This window comes from Emydura macquarii, unplaced genomic scaffold, assembly GCF_026122565.2.
Source record: "Emydura macquarii macquarii isolate MOO-44397 ecotype Brisbane River unplaced genomic scaffold, CSIRO-AGI_Emac_v2 contig_2768, whole genome shotgun sequence".
NCBI lineage: Eukaryota > Metazoa > Chordata > Testudines > Chelidae > Emydura > Emydura macquarii.
Window position 1 is genome coordinate 1,104,420 of NW_027132905.1, and position 17,541 is coordinate 1,121,960.

Below are 17,541 nucleotides of genomic sequence, written 5' to 3' on the forward strand. Positions count from 1 at the left end.
TCCACATGCTAAAGAAAGGCACAAGGCAGCTGGTTCCCCTCCCACCTTTTGTAGGCCGAGTGGTCATTTTTGACACTGCACTTCATGTTCTTCAGCTCATCCAGCACGGCAAACATGTTAATGAATTTCCCCAGCGTCAGGAGATAGGCCTCGGAGACAAAATCCTTCCTTCTCTCCGCATGGCACAAGCGCTTCACCTCGCTGCAGAACCGCTCGATGGCCTTACGCTGGAAGATAACGGGAGAAGAAAGTCTTTGACAGGTGTCCTGTCCGGGCTGAGTAGAAATATATAATCCAGTAGCTCAGGGTGCGTGTGTGTGTGTGCTGCACGACCCCATCTAGTGACCGGCCCACCACAGGGAAACCTGCCCATCACTGCCACCAGCTAATCGCGTCCCTCCTCTAACTCCGACAGGACAGGCCTGCACTGTTAGTGCTGGGACGGGATGTCTGCCCCACAGAAGGCCTCGGCGGGTTAACAAGAGCCAGTTAACCTTATGGGCTGCACCTAGCGGAGAGTCAGGAACTGATCAAGTCTAACTGATGGTAAAACCCAACCGGGCAGGGGCAGGCTGAGCATATGTAAAGCCAAGGTGAGAGCAGGAGGGGGGGCTGCCGGGAGGAGTTTTGCGGTAGTTCCCTAGAGAGAAAGGGAGCTGAGTAAGGACAAGGCGTTGTAGGGGCAGAATGAGCCCTGGGATCCTACCCTGCACTACAAAGGTTAGCAAGAAGCTGGGGGGGAGAGTAGCAGCTGTAAACCCTGAGCTGGGCCAGGAGCTAGAGAAGTGAGGTAGGAAGGAGTCCAAGGAAACAGCAACTGGGTCTGAGATTAAGTAGACTGTAGTGACTGGGTTGCTGGACTTGAACTCAGAACAGTGGGTGGGCCCGAGTTCCCCTGGACCTGGCCTTGAAGTGGAAGACTGCCTCACACGGTGTATGGACAGCTTGTCCAGTGGGACTCTGACCCCTTGGAAGGGGAAATAGTGACCTGGCCCGAGGGTGGAGTCACAAAAAGGGAGCACGCTGAGTCCCAGAGAAAGAGAGGCCACAGAGCAAGCAAGGGGTGTCAGATCGGGTTACAGCTAATCCCCAGACCCAGCCACAAGGATGTGCCCCAGAAGGGCGTGTACCCCATCGTCGTGCTGAAGGTTCCAGGTTCACGCCCCAGTGATGACAGATGATGAGGCATTGTTACAAATAGCCCAGCTCCTTTGAAAGTACTCTCACTGCTGGTCAGGGAAAGGTGGCCTGGTCTGTGCCCGGCTTTGCATTTAGGCAGAAGGGGAAAGCCCTTCAAAAACAGTCAGATCACAGCAAATTTACTTTGGGGAGTTGGGACGTGGCTGACAAAAACTATTAATCTGAGCAAAAATAAAAGGTGCCGGGGGCTTGGGCAACCTCACGTTTGTTACCTCCTCCAACAGGTAGCACTGAACGCAAACATCTCCCCCCGCTGCAGAAATGCCAACAAAACCAGGTGGTCTTAGTTCCTTTGCGGCTCCCTTGTCACCCAAAGTCCAGGTTCTGGTTGGTGACCGTTCCATGCTAACCCTTCGTTTTCATTTGCAGAGAGATCGACGCATTCGTTGTTGTCTCTAAGTACCAGTAGGGTGGCTACCTTTATAGAAACACAGTGCAGTGCAAATACCTAAGCCACCTGGACCTTCATAAGCTTCCGGACCCAGTTTTGCCCAAAGGTTTATGACCCTGGGCTGAATTTTGAGTTTATAATTAAGTCTGAGGCTAGGCCAGAGCTGTGTAACTTAGAGATTTGCTGCGAGGTATCCCACACGCCTACCGGCAGCTGCAAAGCGAAAGGATGTCTCAGTTCCAACAAGAGAAGTTAGGAAGGTGTCCTCCAGGCTGGATTGGCAGGGAAATGAGAGCAGAGAGCCACAAACACTGACCTGGCGACTTAACTCCTGCCTCCCTCCTCCACCAGTTACCTGGAAATACATGAACTTCATCAGCTTGGTGACCTCTGGCTCCAGAACTTCCACGGTCTTCTCATAAATCTCCACCCGGTTCGGCTGTTCATTACATTTCACCTGAACAACAGCAATCAATGGTCATCGTCATCGTTAGCACGTCTAACAACATCCCTGGTTGAACTGGCCCCTTTCCTCTGCTGATTTCAAGGCCAAAATGATAAGGTGAACCCCGGCCTGGGTGAGGAACGAAGGAGTTGGAGATGAAGCTGTTGTTCAGGAAGCCGTTCTCCGACCTGGGATTCCCTTCAGATATTATAGACTAGGGTGGGGGGGCCTACAACTTAGCTCTATGAAGCAAAGTCTTCTGATACAGTTTTTCCTGGCCATTGTACAGAATGTAAGTCCGGGCTCGGCGTCATGACATGGTCATTGTGCCATCAAGTTGCACTGATGCTTTGCATTGCAAAGCCACACAACTCAAAGCACATTCACGGCTTTAATTTTTTTGCAGCTCTAGAACAGACCTGTTACGGGCCAGAGCGAGCCGTGGTTTTTGGATGTGACTCTACTACAAAGTGTTGTGAGGGCTTTATTACTATCATTATTTTATTACATTCTATTTTCAAGTTAAAAATATCTTGATAGGTCACCTCCATCAGGATCATGGAAAGCTGGCTAGGGGGAGGCTCATCCAGATTTCACCTGCCTTAATTCCAAACTCTGGCTCTTTAGTGGAGACTGATATGAGTTATACAGACTCATTCAAATCTGACATTGCCAAATTTCCTCCTCCTCTGAATTCATTTGAAATTCAGCTCCGAGGCCTCGCTCAACTTTACTTCCACTCCCTTTTGTGTATGCACTATGATTTAACCCCTGTTCCAACCCATTTGCACCACTGGAAAGCTGCCGTAAGGGATTCCTTGTATAAGCAGATACCCATCTGGCCAGCTGTACGCCACCCATTCAGAGCCTCCCTAGCATAAAAGGCATGTCAAGGGATGGCCGGAGTGCACTCTGTTCCTGCAATTCTCAGACATATCAGCCCCACTGGAACAATTTAGAGCAGTCCTGCAGCTGCTCTATCATGTGTTTGGGGTTGAATCTGCTACAAAACATCGGGTTATAAAACCCCCTTTGCTCCTATGGATCCATGCCAGAGATGCACTAAAGCAGAGCAGAGTCAGCGCAGCATGTGACTCAGATGATAGAAAGAGTAAAAGCACCAGGAGGGTAAAGATTTTAATCCACCAAAAACCCACAAATCTTCTGTGGCATTCACGGCCCTTCCCCCACGTCCCAGCAATCTCTGTCTCTCTCCCTCACCATCCATTCAAACATGGCTTGCAGCATGTTTCAGTGATCAAAAGAGGCAATTATAGCACAGCAACGGAAAATCATTGGGAATCAGCAAATATTCAGTCAGGAGCACGAAGCCCCAGGAGGCTGGGACCCATGAAACCATCAACACCACACAGCCCAAGGGAATTGCATTTTGACCTTCGCTGGGTTGCCACAAAGGCCCAACCATCAGCCTTGCTAGCCGTGTGGACGTTTTTGTTTGTTTTTTTTGGCTGCCTGGCATCGCTGTGGATAATAAAAGCATCTTTTATCTGCCTTGCTGAGAGCATCGACCCCACTGACAGAGCACAGCTCACATTGCAGCATACAGGCCTGGAGCCTAATCCTGCACTCCGTCGCTCAAGAGGACCACACACAAGCGAACTTACTTGAGTGTGAGTGTGCACAGGATCGGCCCTTCAAGATCTAAGATGCAGGGTTTTGTTGTGCTAATGGCCGGCGGGGTGAATCACTCAATGGTTACCTGCCTATTCGTTCCATCTGAAGCACCTGGCACTGGCCACTGTCGGAAGACAGGAGACTGGGCTCGATGGACTGACCCAGCATGGCCGTTCTTATGTAATGAGGGTAGAAAAATATCAAAGTTTGGCTGGAAAAAGGGTCAGTAAAATTATGGCTGGATCAATACTTAAATGTACCAGCAGCAAAAAAAAAGTGTGTTCCTCCAGCTTTCGCCAGTGTGGAATGCTGAACCAGGAGGCCTTCTCTGTGTATGTGCACAATATCTATATCAGACAGATCTACACAGACGGCTACATTGCATTTCTCTTGCATCTCGGCCGGCCTGGCTAGCTAGCCACCACTCCGGAGTCACTGCCTCTGGGCAGCTTTCCTTTTTTCCTCCCAAATGTGGAATTCCACAGCAATCTGCACTGGTCTCACACGCCCAACGGGCAGTATCAAGCAGTAGGATTGTAACAAGTTTAGTTGCAAAGAGAGCAAAGTGATTTTCTTCAGACTTAACGCGATGTTTAAATCTCAGTGAAAGTCACAAAGCAAGTCAGGTTTGAAATGATCCCAGTGCAACCTCTGGAATAGAATCGGAGGGGGAAAGTGTGTTCAAAACGCTGCGCTGTTGATTTCGCTCTAAGGTATGTAGCTCCTAACTCCCACCGAAATAAATGCGAGTTTAGCGTCTTCGAGGATCTGGGCCTAACTTCCCAAAAGCAAATAAACTTTGGGCTGAAACCATTTCCAGCGCCAAAGGAATGCAAGAAAGTGCTGAGCACCTGAGGGGTTAGAACAGACGCTACAACACAGCAGCTGCTACCCACACTCCTCATAACAGACAGCTAGAGATGGTTCCCATCCCGGCCACAGCGCAAGTACCCGAAGCCCGTACCCCACAGCTCTGCAGCTACTAACGCAGCCATCCAGTGCTGTTGGTACTGCAGCCCATGCCCCTTTCTTCCCCAGCAGTCGGATGGTTGGTCTGGGGGATCAGTGTAATCTCCCACCCCACCCCACCCTAGAGACTTCTCTCCTTCTGGTTCATTTCCCCAGCACAAATCAAGGCATGTGTAGGTAACCACCAGTGGCTGCTTTAGCATGTCCAGGGCTACTTCTTACCTGGGGTATGGCCCTAGAACAGCTCCTCCAGGTGTACAGCATCACTGCGTATTCGTGGCCTTCCTCCAGCATTTCATTCTGCAACAACCAGAAATGCATTTCTGTGGAGCGCCAACGCCCGGGAGACAGAACCATGGATCAGCACCATCGGGACCGAGGTTATGTCGACGCTGCAATCGGAGGGGCCGGCAGCTTGGGCCGGCACACCCGCGCTAGCTTTAATTCAGCTAGCGTGGCTAAAAACAGCCCTGACGGCACGGTGGCACAGACTCCAGGGCCGGATTAACGCAGGGGCTTTAGGGGCTGCAGCCCAGGGCCTCAGGCTAAGGGGGGGCCCCGGCAGGACCCGCGGGGGGAGAGGGGAGCCTGGCGCACACGGGGGGCAGCGAGATGGTTGTGGAACCTTGCCTGCGGGGGGCGCCAGGCTGGCCCCTCCAGCACTCACAGCTCCCTGCGCGTCGTGACAGGCCGGCCCGGTGACACACACTCCCCAGGCCGGGGGGAAGAGGAGGGATGAGGCTGCCTCGATCCCAGCCCTCACCCCGGGCAATGGTTCCAAAGTGCGGCGCAGAGAGCTCCGGAGCCGGCCGGCGCGGGGATGCTGAAGGGAGGGTACCATCTTGCAGGGGAGTCACGCTGCAAAGCATCGCCAGGCGCCCTGGTTGCCCTGGTTCCCACCAGGGCTGCGCCTGAGCTGCGGCGGGCTGAGCTCCCCGCTTGAACGCGCCCCCATCAGATCTCATTTCCCTAAAAAAAAACCAACCTCCCAACTCCTTCCAGTTCTCCCTTTCCCCCTCCTCTCCACTCCGGTTTTCCTTTCAGTCCCGACTTGGGGGCCCCACAAAATCTAATAGGAGAGTTCATCCGGCCCTGCGCACAGACCCTGGAGTGGGCTAGGTAGGCAAGTATGGACCCGTGGCCTTGTGCAGGCCACTGTGACTTTGCGGCTATTCTAAGCCATGCTAGCTAGATCAAATCTGAGCTCAATCACATCTCTGACAGCAGTGTAGATGAACCCCCGCGGGGATAGCTCTGTGCCGGCTTGGAGACTCACCATACTAGAGTGGACTGTCGCCTGTTCGATGTACCGGGCAATGCCGGTCACAAAGGCATTTCTGTCTTCAAAGTTTGTGTCGAAATTCGCCTGCAGACACAACAAATGGTCGAGGATTAAAGCCCTGATCGATATTGGTTATGGTTCGGCTGCTCCAGACGGCCAGACGGGCTTAAATAATGAATTAGCAAGGAATATCCCATAAAAGCATGTAATGACTCCCCGGTCAGGTCAGCTGCAGGGATTGATCCCAGCACCTATTAGAGCTAAAAGAACGAGGCTCTAGTACTCATTCTTAAGCTCCCGGTCGGGTTCGTGCCACCAGAGACCCACACGTCGTTAGCAGGGGCTACCAAGAACAAAGGCTGAGAAAGGGCAGGTGAAGGGATACCTGGACAATGCAAATATTTACAGGCCAGGCAGCTCTGAGGGTGAGAGCATCTCTGCGGCACCAGAGCTGGAAACTAGCAGGCTGGTCCAAGTGCTAGGGGTTGCTCTGGTGCGGAGAAGCCCCGAGAGAAGCAGAAACTAAGGGAACTTGCTTCTGGTTTCAAGGCCCTGTGGGAGTCTGGCCACTGCTCAGACCAACTAATAGCGAAGGGCTCCCGCCTGCTCCCACTGAAGTCAATGGCAGCAGATAGAGGCCACAAGGAGAAAAACAATCCAGAAGTGCCAGAGGGCAGCCTGCCCCTTGTAAGAGACAAGGAGCCTGGGCCAGGGTGCCCTATTCAGTCAGCCCCACCCCACTACACCTGCGCTGGGTGTAGGACAAAACACAAAACGAAAGGAGAACCCAGCCGTTGAGGGCTGTGTGGGGAGGAGAGCAGGGGAGTGGCTGAGGAGAGCCCCACAGCTGAGTGCTGACAGCGGGGGGTGGACAAGCTGCTCTGATGTGGGGCAAGAAGCTGGGCTCCAGCTAGAACCTGGCTGAGGGCTGGGACCAGTTAGAAGCCCTTGGTGGGAGGGTTGATCTGACCGGCGCGACGGAGGCTAGTCAGTCAGGCTATTGCCACTGGGACACTGCCTGTAACAAGGGGGCTGGAGCCTCTTTAGTTGTGATGTTACTTTGGGACTTGAACTCAGGGACTCTGCTGATCCTTACTCAAAGGCTGACTGTACTAACAGCGAACATAAATTCCTCCATCGAGGAGCTCCAAGCACTTCACAGATAACAAGTAGCCGAGCTCCACAATGCCGTCGTAGGGCAGGTTTCATAGAATCATTTTTTAGAGAGAGAAAAACAAGGCACAGAAAAGTGCAGTGAGCTGCCTGGGACTATACAGAGAGTCAGGGGTAGGCCAAGAACCCAGGAGTCCTGACTCACTGTCCCCTGATTCCAGACAGACTTGGTTATGAACCAATTAAAGGTACAAACCTATGAGGCTGCTCCTCTACCACACTATCAACAACACTGGGTTTGGTGAAATTGTATTCACGTCATTAATGGATTCCTCCCAGCTCCTGGACCAAGAGCGTAGCCTCATGGCCGTGAGGCTGCCCTCCTAGTGTTTCAAGGGCATCTGTAGCGTAACTATCATGAGAACAGATATCTGCGCTGCACGTGCATGTCTATGATAACGTAGCAAGTCTAGGGACGGGGGTGATGGGCAGTGATGAAGGCTAGCAACCAACCCCAGGGTTAATCATGATGTGGAAACAGGCTTGGCCAGTTTTTCCAGACTCAGGTTAGCCCATGTATTTTAGACTCACCGTTATTCATGCCCACATGTGCTACCTGAAATGGGGTTGTTCTGCACACCAGAGAGCAAGTGTGACAAATCAGGACAGTTGTTTTTCAGAGGGGCAGTGGGGGAGAGGGGGTTTGGTGGCATACATAAGACAAAATCCCTAATATTGGAATGGACCCGATATTATCAGGGCGTCTGGTCACCCTAACTCTAGTGTGCTTTCAGGAAGCTGGCCAGGGAGGAGGGACAAGGAGACAAATTAAAAATGATGGCAGACCTGCCTCAGGAGGGCCTGGAACTGGATCTCTACGTGCCCGTGGAGATGATAACTTGTACTAGCCGCTAAATGCTACAGCACGAGTGCCCTATCTGCCCTAGTGAAACGAATATCGCAACTTACAATCCTACACGCATGACAAGGCAACCACTGCACTCATGGTTACACATTAACACGGTGAGCACGCCAATCGAGAGGGCAGGGAGTGGGGGGATGGAATAAATATTCTCATGCTGCATATTACCCGGTGTGTATACAACAAGACATATGCCCTACATATAAAGAGGAACCAACAGGATCTGTACACAACAAAGCACCTCTTGTGATCTTTTGCTGTTGCAATAACTGTCTTCTTTCCTGTCTCTTCTCCCGTACTTTGCTCCTCCTCCCTTACTCATACGAGAAGATCTTTTTGACTGGTCTGCCAAGCACCATGCACATCTACGGCACTGCAGAACATCGGAGTTACTGTTCCAAACCTTGCCTCACTGTGCCGCCCGCTGGGAGCTGGCACGTACCTGGTACATGATGGAAGAGGGAGGCGGCTCAATGCATGGCTGCTGGTCTGGCAGGGGCAGCTCCTCCAGCAGGTCCACATTGGACAAGGCATCCTCCAGCGTGACGTGAGTGGTCATGGCTCTGGATTTTCAGGTGCCGCACTAAAACCCAGGGAGAAGAAGCGATATTAGGAAGCGATAGCTAGAAAATTCACAGAAAGGGAGCGAAGAGAAATGGCCCCCCAGAACAAACCCAACTCTTCGTCTTGCGTGCATGTATTTCAAGCACCATCTCAGGGGTCCTGTCCGAACAGTAAGCTAATAGGGATCAAAATGTTTCTAATAGTTAAATGAAAAGATATTGCCAGAGGGGAAAGCTTAGAACGTACCATTAAACTTAACTTAACATTAGAGATTTTTGCATCAGGGCAAAATCCTGAGTGTAAATGGTTTACACCTGCACTGGTGAGAACTGGAGCTTGCTCTTGCTTACTCTGGTCTGAAACTGGTGCAAGCCCCATTTTACACCAGTGCAATGTAGCTACACTGAGAGTTTGCACCAACATAGCTACAAGGGTGCAAAAATCCTTAATGCAGACAAGCCCTGAGCCTCAGGTTTTAAAAGACCATCAGACCTTGGAACCATGGGTTCCAATCCTCACAAACCCAATTCATCCCCTTGACTGTTCAAAGTCGAGACAGTGGGTTTCTCTCACCTGTGTATCTGAGAAGAAATGCTGTGCACAATGGGAAAGGGCTCATTATCTGCCTAGCGGTGCATGGGATTAACAACTCCTCTTAAAGCCCATGGGAGTCCAATGGCTAGATCTCCTCTGAAGGTTTCCCTGAACCCTGTGCCCTTGTATCTCTTCTCTGGTTAGTCCCCTCCAAGTACAACAGGCAGAAGCAGACCTGAGAGCCTGGACTGTCAACCCAGACCCTTATCTGAAGCCATCTAGCAGCTAATCATTGCGATTTAGCTATTGCACTGCCACACTGCGGATCTGATCCAAAGCCCACGGAAGTCAGCAGCAGATTTTCCATTTAATTCAATGGGCTTTTGACTGAGTGACGCTGCTTGTTTCATCTTTCGCTGCCAATTGCACCAAAGGCTGGCGTAGGCAGGCGATGAGGCCATGCACACTAGCTGTGCTACAAATATTGAAGCCTCTGCTGTGTTCTTGTTGCACATCCGCCAGGCTCCACAAGGCATCGCTGTGTTTCTGTCCAGAGAGCTGCAGAATGTGGGAAGCGTAAAGGTGGCTTAAACTCGCCGTGTATTGGAAACTGTAAAAATTGCAAGCCGTCACTTTAAATCCTAAAAGGCTTCCTGGGCCTGCTTGCAGGCGAGAGGCTATGGAGGGAAGCATGCAACCTTTGTCCTCAGTAGTCAGTCTGCAAGAGCCAGCCTTAAAGCAAGGTGGGGCGAGGTATGCCTCTCTGCTCGAGGGAGCAGCCTGCTTTCTTTCTCTCTGTGATTTTAGTTCGTGTGTGTTTAAGGTTCTGGATTTTAAGAAATGAAGTCAGGTTACATTGCAACTGTCCAGGAAAGATCAAAACATGAAATACTCGAACTCAGGGGCCTGCACAAGGGTAGGAACAAGCAGGGGCACGGCTTCCCCCAATAATCGGCAGGGGCACAGAAGTCCTCTGGCCGTGGGGGGGGAGGGGGAAAGCCATCTCCTCCAGCCCCAGAACTGCAAGGATTGGGGGCACTGAACACGCACCTCCAAAAGCAGAGACATTTTTATTCCTGGGCACACTCCTGCTCTAACTTCTCATTGCATGCCATCAACATAATGAGTCACCTCTGCACAGCTCCTCTATTCCTGTGTTCAGCACAGTGAGGAACTCCCTGAGAATCGGGGCCTATATCTTTATTTATTCAGCCAGCTTCCAGATTCTAAAACCTCTGAGCCTGTCAAACAAAACCCAACCAGCTGAGCTGGCATTGGTCACCCTCACACTTCCAAGACACTGGAGTTGGTTTGTTTTCCCCCCCCAAATAGTCTGAATGAGATGTTTAATTCTCCTCTCAGTACACACACAGAGCTCTCACTGACATTTGTGTGGATACCACACAGGCTAAGGGAAGAGACGCATACATCAAATCGAAACTACCGTATTTTCTGCATCTCTCCGTCTCTTTTAAGATTCGGTGCATGTAGTAGGAAAGAAGGAGAAGACAACCCCGTGACTACTGACCTTTGCCATTTTAACTCTTGTATGCAAAACAGTTTGATACAGCCACCCAGCAGAAAGCACATCTATTAAAATGAGTCTGGTGAAAGCATGCACTCCAACAAGCGAAGAGGTATTCTTAGACCAGATCTCTAAAACCACAAGCATCAAACTGAGGGACACGCACACTGAATTAAGCTCCAAACTCTAACTTTCAAACAACATTCTCAAAGGTGAACTGGGAGCCAGAGTGAAAATCGAGTTACGTGCTAAGCAGGCTGTGGAGTGGCAGGCAGCAAAGAAATACGTTGCAACCTTTTAAAAATGCTTTTTCCCTCTTGGAGAGACAACGTGGATGAGGTCGTATCTTTTCCCTTTCGGTATTTGCTGGTTTACTGAAGGTCCCGCAGAATGTGAAATCGCAAACATCAGAAGACTCATTGCAACCCCTGCACGCCTTGGTATGTGAGATGTCGCAGAAGATACATTCTGGGATAATACAGGTCATCCAGAAACTACGAAGGTGATTTCACAAAGGGAAACAAATACTTTCTTAAAGTCTCATTGGGAGCTGATTTTTCGTGCTGAATACCCCACACAGCCTGGCTAGTGGGGGATCCAGGCCTGAAATCTCAATTTTCAATCTTTCCTTTGCAGTTCCCCTCTACGAACTGAGGCTTCCCTTTAGATTTCAGCCAAGAGTGAAGTCTGAGGACTTACATCACAGATCTGGGAAGGACAAAACAAAATGTGTGTCCAGAACGTGATACGAGGACACAGACACAGAGGAATACAGCTGAGGAGTATATGTAGTGTGTACAGTACCCAGACACCATGGCGTCATTGAAATAACGGCCCTGACACGCCACTGCCTTATACCTTGTGTCATCATTTCTGCCTGTGCAAACTGAATGCAAGAAAGGGGTGGAGCGTTACTATTCTGGTCCGGTCGCATTTTGCACCCACTTGGCGGCAGCGTGAATGATGACACAAGGCAGTGCAGAGTCACGCCCCATGCTTTCAGATTGGAGCTGTGTGGGGCAAGCCATCTGCTGAGAGCAAAACCATCCCATCCCACGGACTCTCTCTACTTTCTGTTTCGTCCTCCAGCCCCTTCTGCTAAAATTATTGTCTCAAAGTACAGCAGCAGTTAAAAACCCCTCCCCCCCCTGAAACAGTCGGAAAGAGCTTCCTCCTTGCCGCCGACCGTACCACTGGGCACCGCACCTGCTGACCTACTTCTGAAATCCAGTCACGTTTCCTCGATCAAACATCTTTACTGACGCTTCTGAGGGCGAGCGAAGGTTAGCGAAAGCATCACTTCTGAAAGGGCCTGATTAAGACAGAAAATACACATAGGTGTACGTGCCCCTTCCTGGCAGTTTACTGACAACTGAAAATGCTGCCAGGATGACCTGGTTACTTATGACAAACTGAGCAGATGGAAGGACAAAATTATCATTATTTATTATTTGTGTTGAGGTAGCACCTGCAGTCCCCAGTAAAGATTCTGGGCCCCGTCGTGCCAGGCACCATACACGAAATGCGAAGACAGTCCACGCCCCAAAAACCTTACAGGCTACGTACAGGAAAAGAGGCAGCAGGAAAAAACAACAAATGGATGAGGAGAGTGTCTGGTCATAGTGAGGCGGTTCTGATTAGTGTAACAAGCAGAGGTCACGGCCCACCAGCTGTCTAGCTGTTGTCAAGTATTTGGTAGGCATCATGGCATAGGTGGATTTAAAGGAGGAGGATACAGTGGCCTTCTGGATTTAATTAAGAAGGATTTAATTAAGTTCTTGCACGTCACTGGAGACTCAGTGTCCAAGTACTAAGTCAAATATTTCCTAAGTACAGTAAAGGATAGAAAAGGGGTATCCTCATAGAGAAAAGTAAAATCTGACAGTCCTTTTCCTGGTTGCCATTGCAGCAGTACACACAGCTGCACAAGGAAAAAAAGACTATGCAGCGACGTCTGTTTGTAAGGCAGCAGCAGGGGCTAATGGAGGGCGTGCTGCACTGGGTGTCGGGAGAGCTGGATGCTAACGCCACTTCTGCCACCGACCTGCTGGGTGACCTTGGGCACAGCACGTCCCCTCTGTGTGCTGCTCTTTCTCCTCCCACGCTTTGTCTGTCTTGCCTGTTTAGATTATAAATTCTGTGGGACAGGGACCATCTCTCACTATGTGTCTATAGGGATGCAGCATGATGCGGCCCTGATCTTGGATGGGGGGTGTGTGTGTCTAGGCGCTACTGGAATACAAATAATAAAATAATAATAGCAATAATGAGAAGCTGAATAGTCTTCAGGATGGATACTCAAGGAACCCATCCTTGCATCCAGGGGAGAAAGTCTTGCTTGATGAAATTAAGGCTCAAAACAAGGAGTTAGGATTGATGCTTTTCTTTTGGTTAATTGTCTTTGTTTTACTTTGTAGATTCATACACAGCCCTGAAAAGCCAGAAACACCCCCTTTTTAACCATTTTATTTAAGGGAGGGACTTTTCTTTCTTCCCCGTCATGTCCTGTGCTCTGGGGAACAGCCAGGGGTGGGTTCCCCAGATTAACCAAAAGGCTGTAATTCAGACAATATTTTCTTCGAATCGGTGGAATTTTGCAAGCCAATAGGGAGAGACTGCTCTCAAGAGAGCATCAGGCCATAACACTGATGCAAAGCAAAACCGCCCTCCCTGCCTTTCCAGTGCACGGTAATGCTGTGGCTGGAACGGTGAATTCATCTAGTGCTCATCTTAGCCAAAAGAGGAACTTCTGCCACTCAAAGCCATTGCGTTCCAATCGAAGGAGAGCGCGTCTCTTTCCAAGGAGATTGCAGTGGGGTCACTGGGTCAGTGATCAAAGGGTCAAAGTGCAGCATTAACCAGCAGCAGCCATCTGTGCCTTCTGTGAAGGGCTCTTACATTCAATGTTCAAAAGAGAAGACCGAGCAGTGTGACAACGGTTTGAGCTCCATTTGTGGCTCACAGAGGAGCTTCCTGTATTGTCACGCTTGAGAGATCATCCTTGCACCAGAAATGCAGTCAGCTGAAAGTGCAACAGCACAGACAAGCAGGGGTAGATTACATCATGCTCGAACATGAGGGGTTTGTGCTTCATTAATAGAGGCACCGCAAGGCGGATCATTATCTTTCCGACAGGAAATATATCTTGCTTAATCTGTTGAAGACTCAACTGCCAGGGTGCAAGAAACCATCACTTAAAACTACCTTGTCTGGTATTTATCGTGCCACGATTCTCTTCCCCAAACCCGCACGCAGCCCAGAGAGAAAACTTTACCAAATGGCATCACACCTACAAACCTCACAGCTGATTCAATAACTTTTGAGTGGCAGCCAAACATTAGCATTACCGAATCCAGCCCAAGCTACGAAGAGTTATTTTCATTTAATTGCACTTTTCATCCCAAAGGATCCTCAAAGTCATTTATATCTTGATCACCCACTTCTCAAATTCTCCAACAAGCACCTCCATGCTTTCTCCTATGCTGTCCTCTATGCCCTGGAGGAACTCCTCACAAAATCCCACTAAACCACCACACCGTCCCCCTTAAAACTCTCCTCTGCCATGGTATCCGCAAAACAAACCCTGAATGAGCAATAGGCAGCTGGTGTGCTGTGACTGCTGCTTCTCATGTTGACTGGTATCAGATCGTTATAACCTTGCGCTCACCATGCCTATCTACTGTATAAAGTTGCCATCTCTCATTTTATACTAAGATTGCAAGCTCTTTGGGGCAGGGATTGTCTCCTTGTTCTGATGCCGGCGAATGCCTTACACGATGGAACCAGGATCTCTAATACATGTATTAGTAATGACAAATAATAAATAATACATCTACTCACATAAACACAGCACTGCTAGAATGCAGCCAGCAAGCGATATCCAGCACTTTGCACAACAGCGACCAAGGGCAACAGGGCAAAGTTTTTCAAAGAGCGCCAGAGGTGAGGAATTTCAAGTCCCATGCAGAGCAGATAGCCAGGATCTCATACAGGAAGGTCTCATAAAAAAAAAAGACCCTCCAGAATTAACTGCATGGAACTTGATAGATCTTCCTCGGAAGGATAAAGGGATGAGTCAATCCACAAGGTATTTGAACTTGAGATCTCAAGTCTAGGTCCTCTATTTTACACCTAAAGCTTAGAACAGGCTTGAAGTGTTTGCCACGAAATGTCTTTGGACAACAGAGTCTCTTTTAGTTACCTCTGTGGCTGTGACAAGTCTTGATCCTTCAGAGTAGTGTAACTTCTGGGGAATGAAGAAGGATTCTCACTCAAACTTGGGGCAGGATTCCAAATAACTGGTGCACTAAATCCACAGGCAGCATGCCAGCCAACCAGGCAGCAACAGGGAACCACCTATTTGCTTAACTCAGAAGCTGCAGTGGATGAGAGCAAGGGGGGGCAGTGGGTCTTGTTGTTTGATCTAGTCAGTTTGCCCTGATCCAGCAGATAAGACTCATGCCAGTGCCAAAATAACTGTAAGGGGATGGAGAAAGAAACAGCAAGGGCTACTGTACAGCATGGCACATTTAGTCCCACTGCCTGTAATATCACCAGGCAGCAGCGACATGGGAAAACAGACAGAGAAGCGTGAGAATGTGGTCCTTGCACAGTTACAGGGAAGAAAGGAGAACGTGTGGTTAAGGCACTGGGCTGGTGCTTAAAAGAGCAGCGTTGGATTCCCAGCAATGCTGAAAACTCCTGGCAAGAAATAATTGAAGTACTTCCTGTGAAATTAAGTGTCACACGTGGTCAATGAAATGTCATTGATTATTAGTCAATCATTTAAAAAGTAGCTTCCTCTTTTTCTTGCAGACATGCAACTTGAGAAATGATCATCATCATTGTGTATTATTGTATTGCTTAGCCGTGAGCTCCTCAGTGGTCATGTTTGTTGAACGGACCCGGGCTGAGAATGCAAGGTGCCACCTGATTACATAAGCTTCGCTAACAAAAATCAGCTGTACACACCAGCGCTAAAGTCTGTCCCCTGAAGACTTACTCTGGGTTCACACTGGTATAGCAGACTGCGGAATTTGGTCCCAGGAATCTCTCAAGGTGACTAACATCTGACAGCTCTCAGAATCTAAAACATGAGCATGTTGTTCTTTCCTGTGTAGAGCAGGGAGGCTCAAATGGTTTAGCAACCCAATTCCGTGAGATCCCTGTGAGTCAAAAAACATAGCTACAAAGCTCCATGCGGAAAGCAACAGATGGCTAGGAGGGCCAGACTATGCAATAGTACAAATGTGCATCTCTAGAGACCCTCCCGCCCCCGCCTCCAAAAAACACCCTCAGCAAATATACAGAAGCAAGCACAAAGGTTTCAGTTTGCCTCTCACTGCTCCTTCCTGACCCCTTCAGCACCTGGACATTTCCTGCAAAATCCATTCCCTGCTTTTCACCCGGGACCTGACTGGCACCAGAGCAGGAGTTCACTTGGGTCCCGTTGTTTCAAACCCACTCAAAGGTCACGGGTTGGCAAGTTCGCCTCAGACATGATTACCCAATGCAACTCAAACATCACCGGGGCCACAACCTGGTTTTGAAAATAGCTCCCTGTCTGCAAGCGGCTGTGAGTGTAAACGACAGGAAGAGAGAGAGAGAAAAAAGAAAGCTTTAGAGATGAACCCAGAATCTAATCTTGGAAGTCTGCAAACCCGCAGATGCCACAGAGTTCAAGTCCATAATCTCCACCCTCCGCCTCCTGTCTTCCAGCAGAGCTGGGGATGGATGACGGGGCCCTAGGGGAACGCTCTTCTCGTCTTCCATCCATCGTGTGTGCCTTCCCCGCCGCTCGCCCCTTGGGGGTCTCTGCTCTGGCGCTGCGCACCCCACCCACCCCTTGCCCCTGGACCGCTCGGGTCCCCCGCACACCCCGGACACTGGCTCTGCGCAGCAGCATCTCTCCGGCCCGGTGCTCCGGCGATCGGCTGCCACCGGGCCTGAATTCCTGGCAGCTGCGGGAGCCGCTCGGGGCGGCGTTTGCTCCCCTGGCTCCCTCCCTTGGAGTGCAGCATTTCCCCTCAGCCCCCGGCTCAGCGCATCGTCCCTGCGGGAGTGCAAAGGGGTGCGGGGGGGCAGGTTTTTGGACCGCCGGGGGGGGGGGGACCCGAATACAGGAGGAGGCGCTGACGGTGCAGGTATCTCTGAGCATTGTGGGATCGACCATCTTGCAATCGCCTCTGCACCGCGGAGCTGGGCCCGCTCCCCAGGGACCGGGGGGCCCCTGCTCCGCACGGGGGGGACCCCCCTTCCCCCGACCCCCGCCGGTGCCCCCAGGACCGCGGCATCACCAGACCCCGCCGGCCCGCGGGGCAGGCTGCAGCATCCCAGGCGCTGCCCAGGGCCGGGCTCGCCCCGGGCGAGCTGTCAGTGCCCGCGGGCCGGGCCGGGGGCTCGCCCCTCTCCCCAGCCCGGGCAGGGCCCCGCATGCAGCTTACCGGGGCGCCGGGCAGGGATGCTCGGGAGCCGCCGCTCGGCTGGGCTGGGCTGGGCTGGGCTCGCCGCTCGCAGCGCCTCGCACGCACAAAGGGCAGGAAAGAAATGGTGGTTGCAGCCGTGCACTTCCTGAGCCGAGCCGAGCCGAGCCGAGCCCCCCTTCCCTCCCCTCCCCTCCCCTTCCCCGCGCCGCCGCCGCTGCGAGCCCCGGCGCCGCCCGCGGGGGGACCCGCTGCCTGGGAGAGGGCGAGGGATGCTCCTGCGCCGGGACCTGCCGCAGCCCCGCCGCGCTGCTCTCCGCTACTGCAGGGCTGATTGCACCTCCCCCCCCAGCACCCCTCCCCCCAGCACCCACCATCACCCACCCCTCCCCCCAGCACCACCACCCCTTCCTCCAGCACCCACCCACCTAACTTGGCTTGTTGAGCTGAACCAGAAGAAGGCTGCGGGGGGCTGGGATTGCTCTCTGTAAATACAGCAGAGGGATAAATAGCAGAGCAGGAGAGGAGAGTTAAGTTAA

At 51.3% G+C, this 17,541-nt stretch overlaps 1 protein-coding gene across 1 annotated transcript in view; it reads right to left on the reverse strand.

The window, feature by feature from the left end:
* CYFIP2 (cytoplasmic FMR1 interacting protein 2) overlaps positions 1–17,104 on the reverse strand; it is a 69,402-nt gene extending 52,298 nt beyond the window's left edge. Inside the window, exons 1-6 of the mRNA XM_067567416.1 lie at positions 17,024–17,104; positions 8,400–8,540; positions 5,917–6,006; positions 4,863–4,940; positions 1,947–2,048; positions 46–227 (exon numbers count right to left, since the gene is read on the reverse strand). Of these exons, the coding sequence (XP_067423517.1) occupies positions 46–227; positions 1,947–2,048; positions 4,863–4,940; positions 5,917–6,006; positions 8,400–8,516 (569 nt within the window). The 5' untranslated portion in view covers positions 8,517–8,540; positions 17,024–17,104. The remainder of the gene's footprint in view (positions 1–45; positions 228–1,946; positions 2,049–4,862; positions 4,941–5,916; positions 6,007–8,399; positions 8,541–17,023) is intronic.
* Between the last annotated feature and the right edge of the window lie 437 nt (positions 17,105–17,541).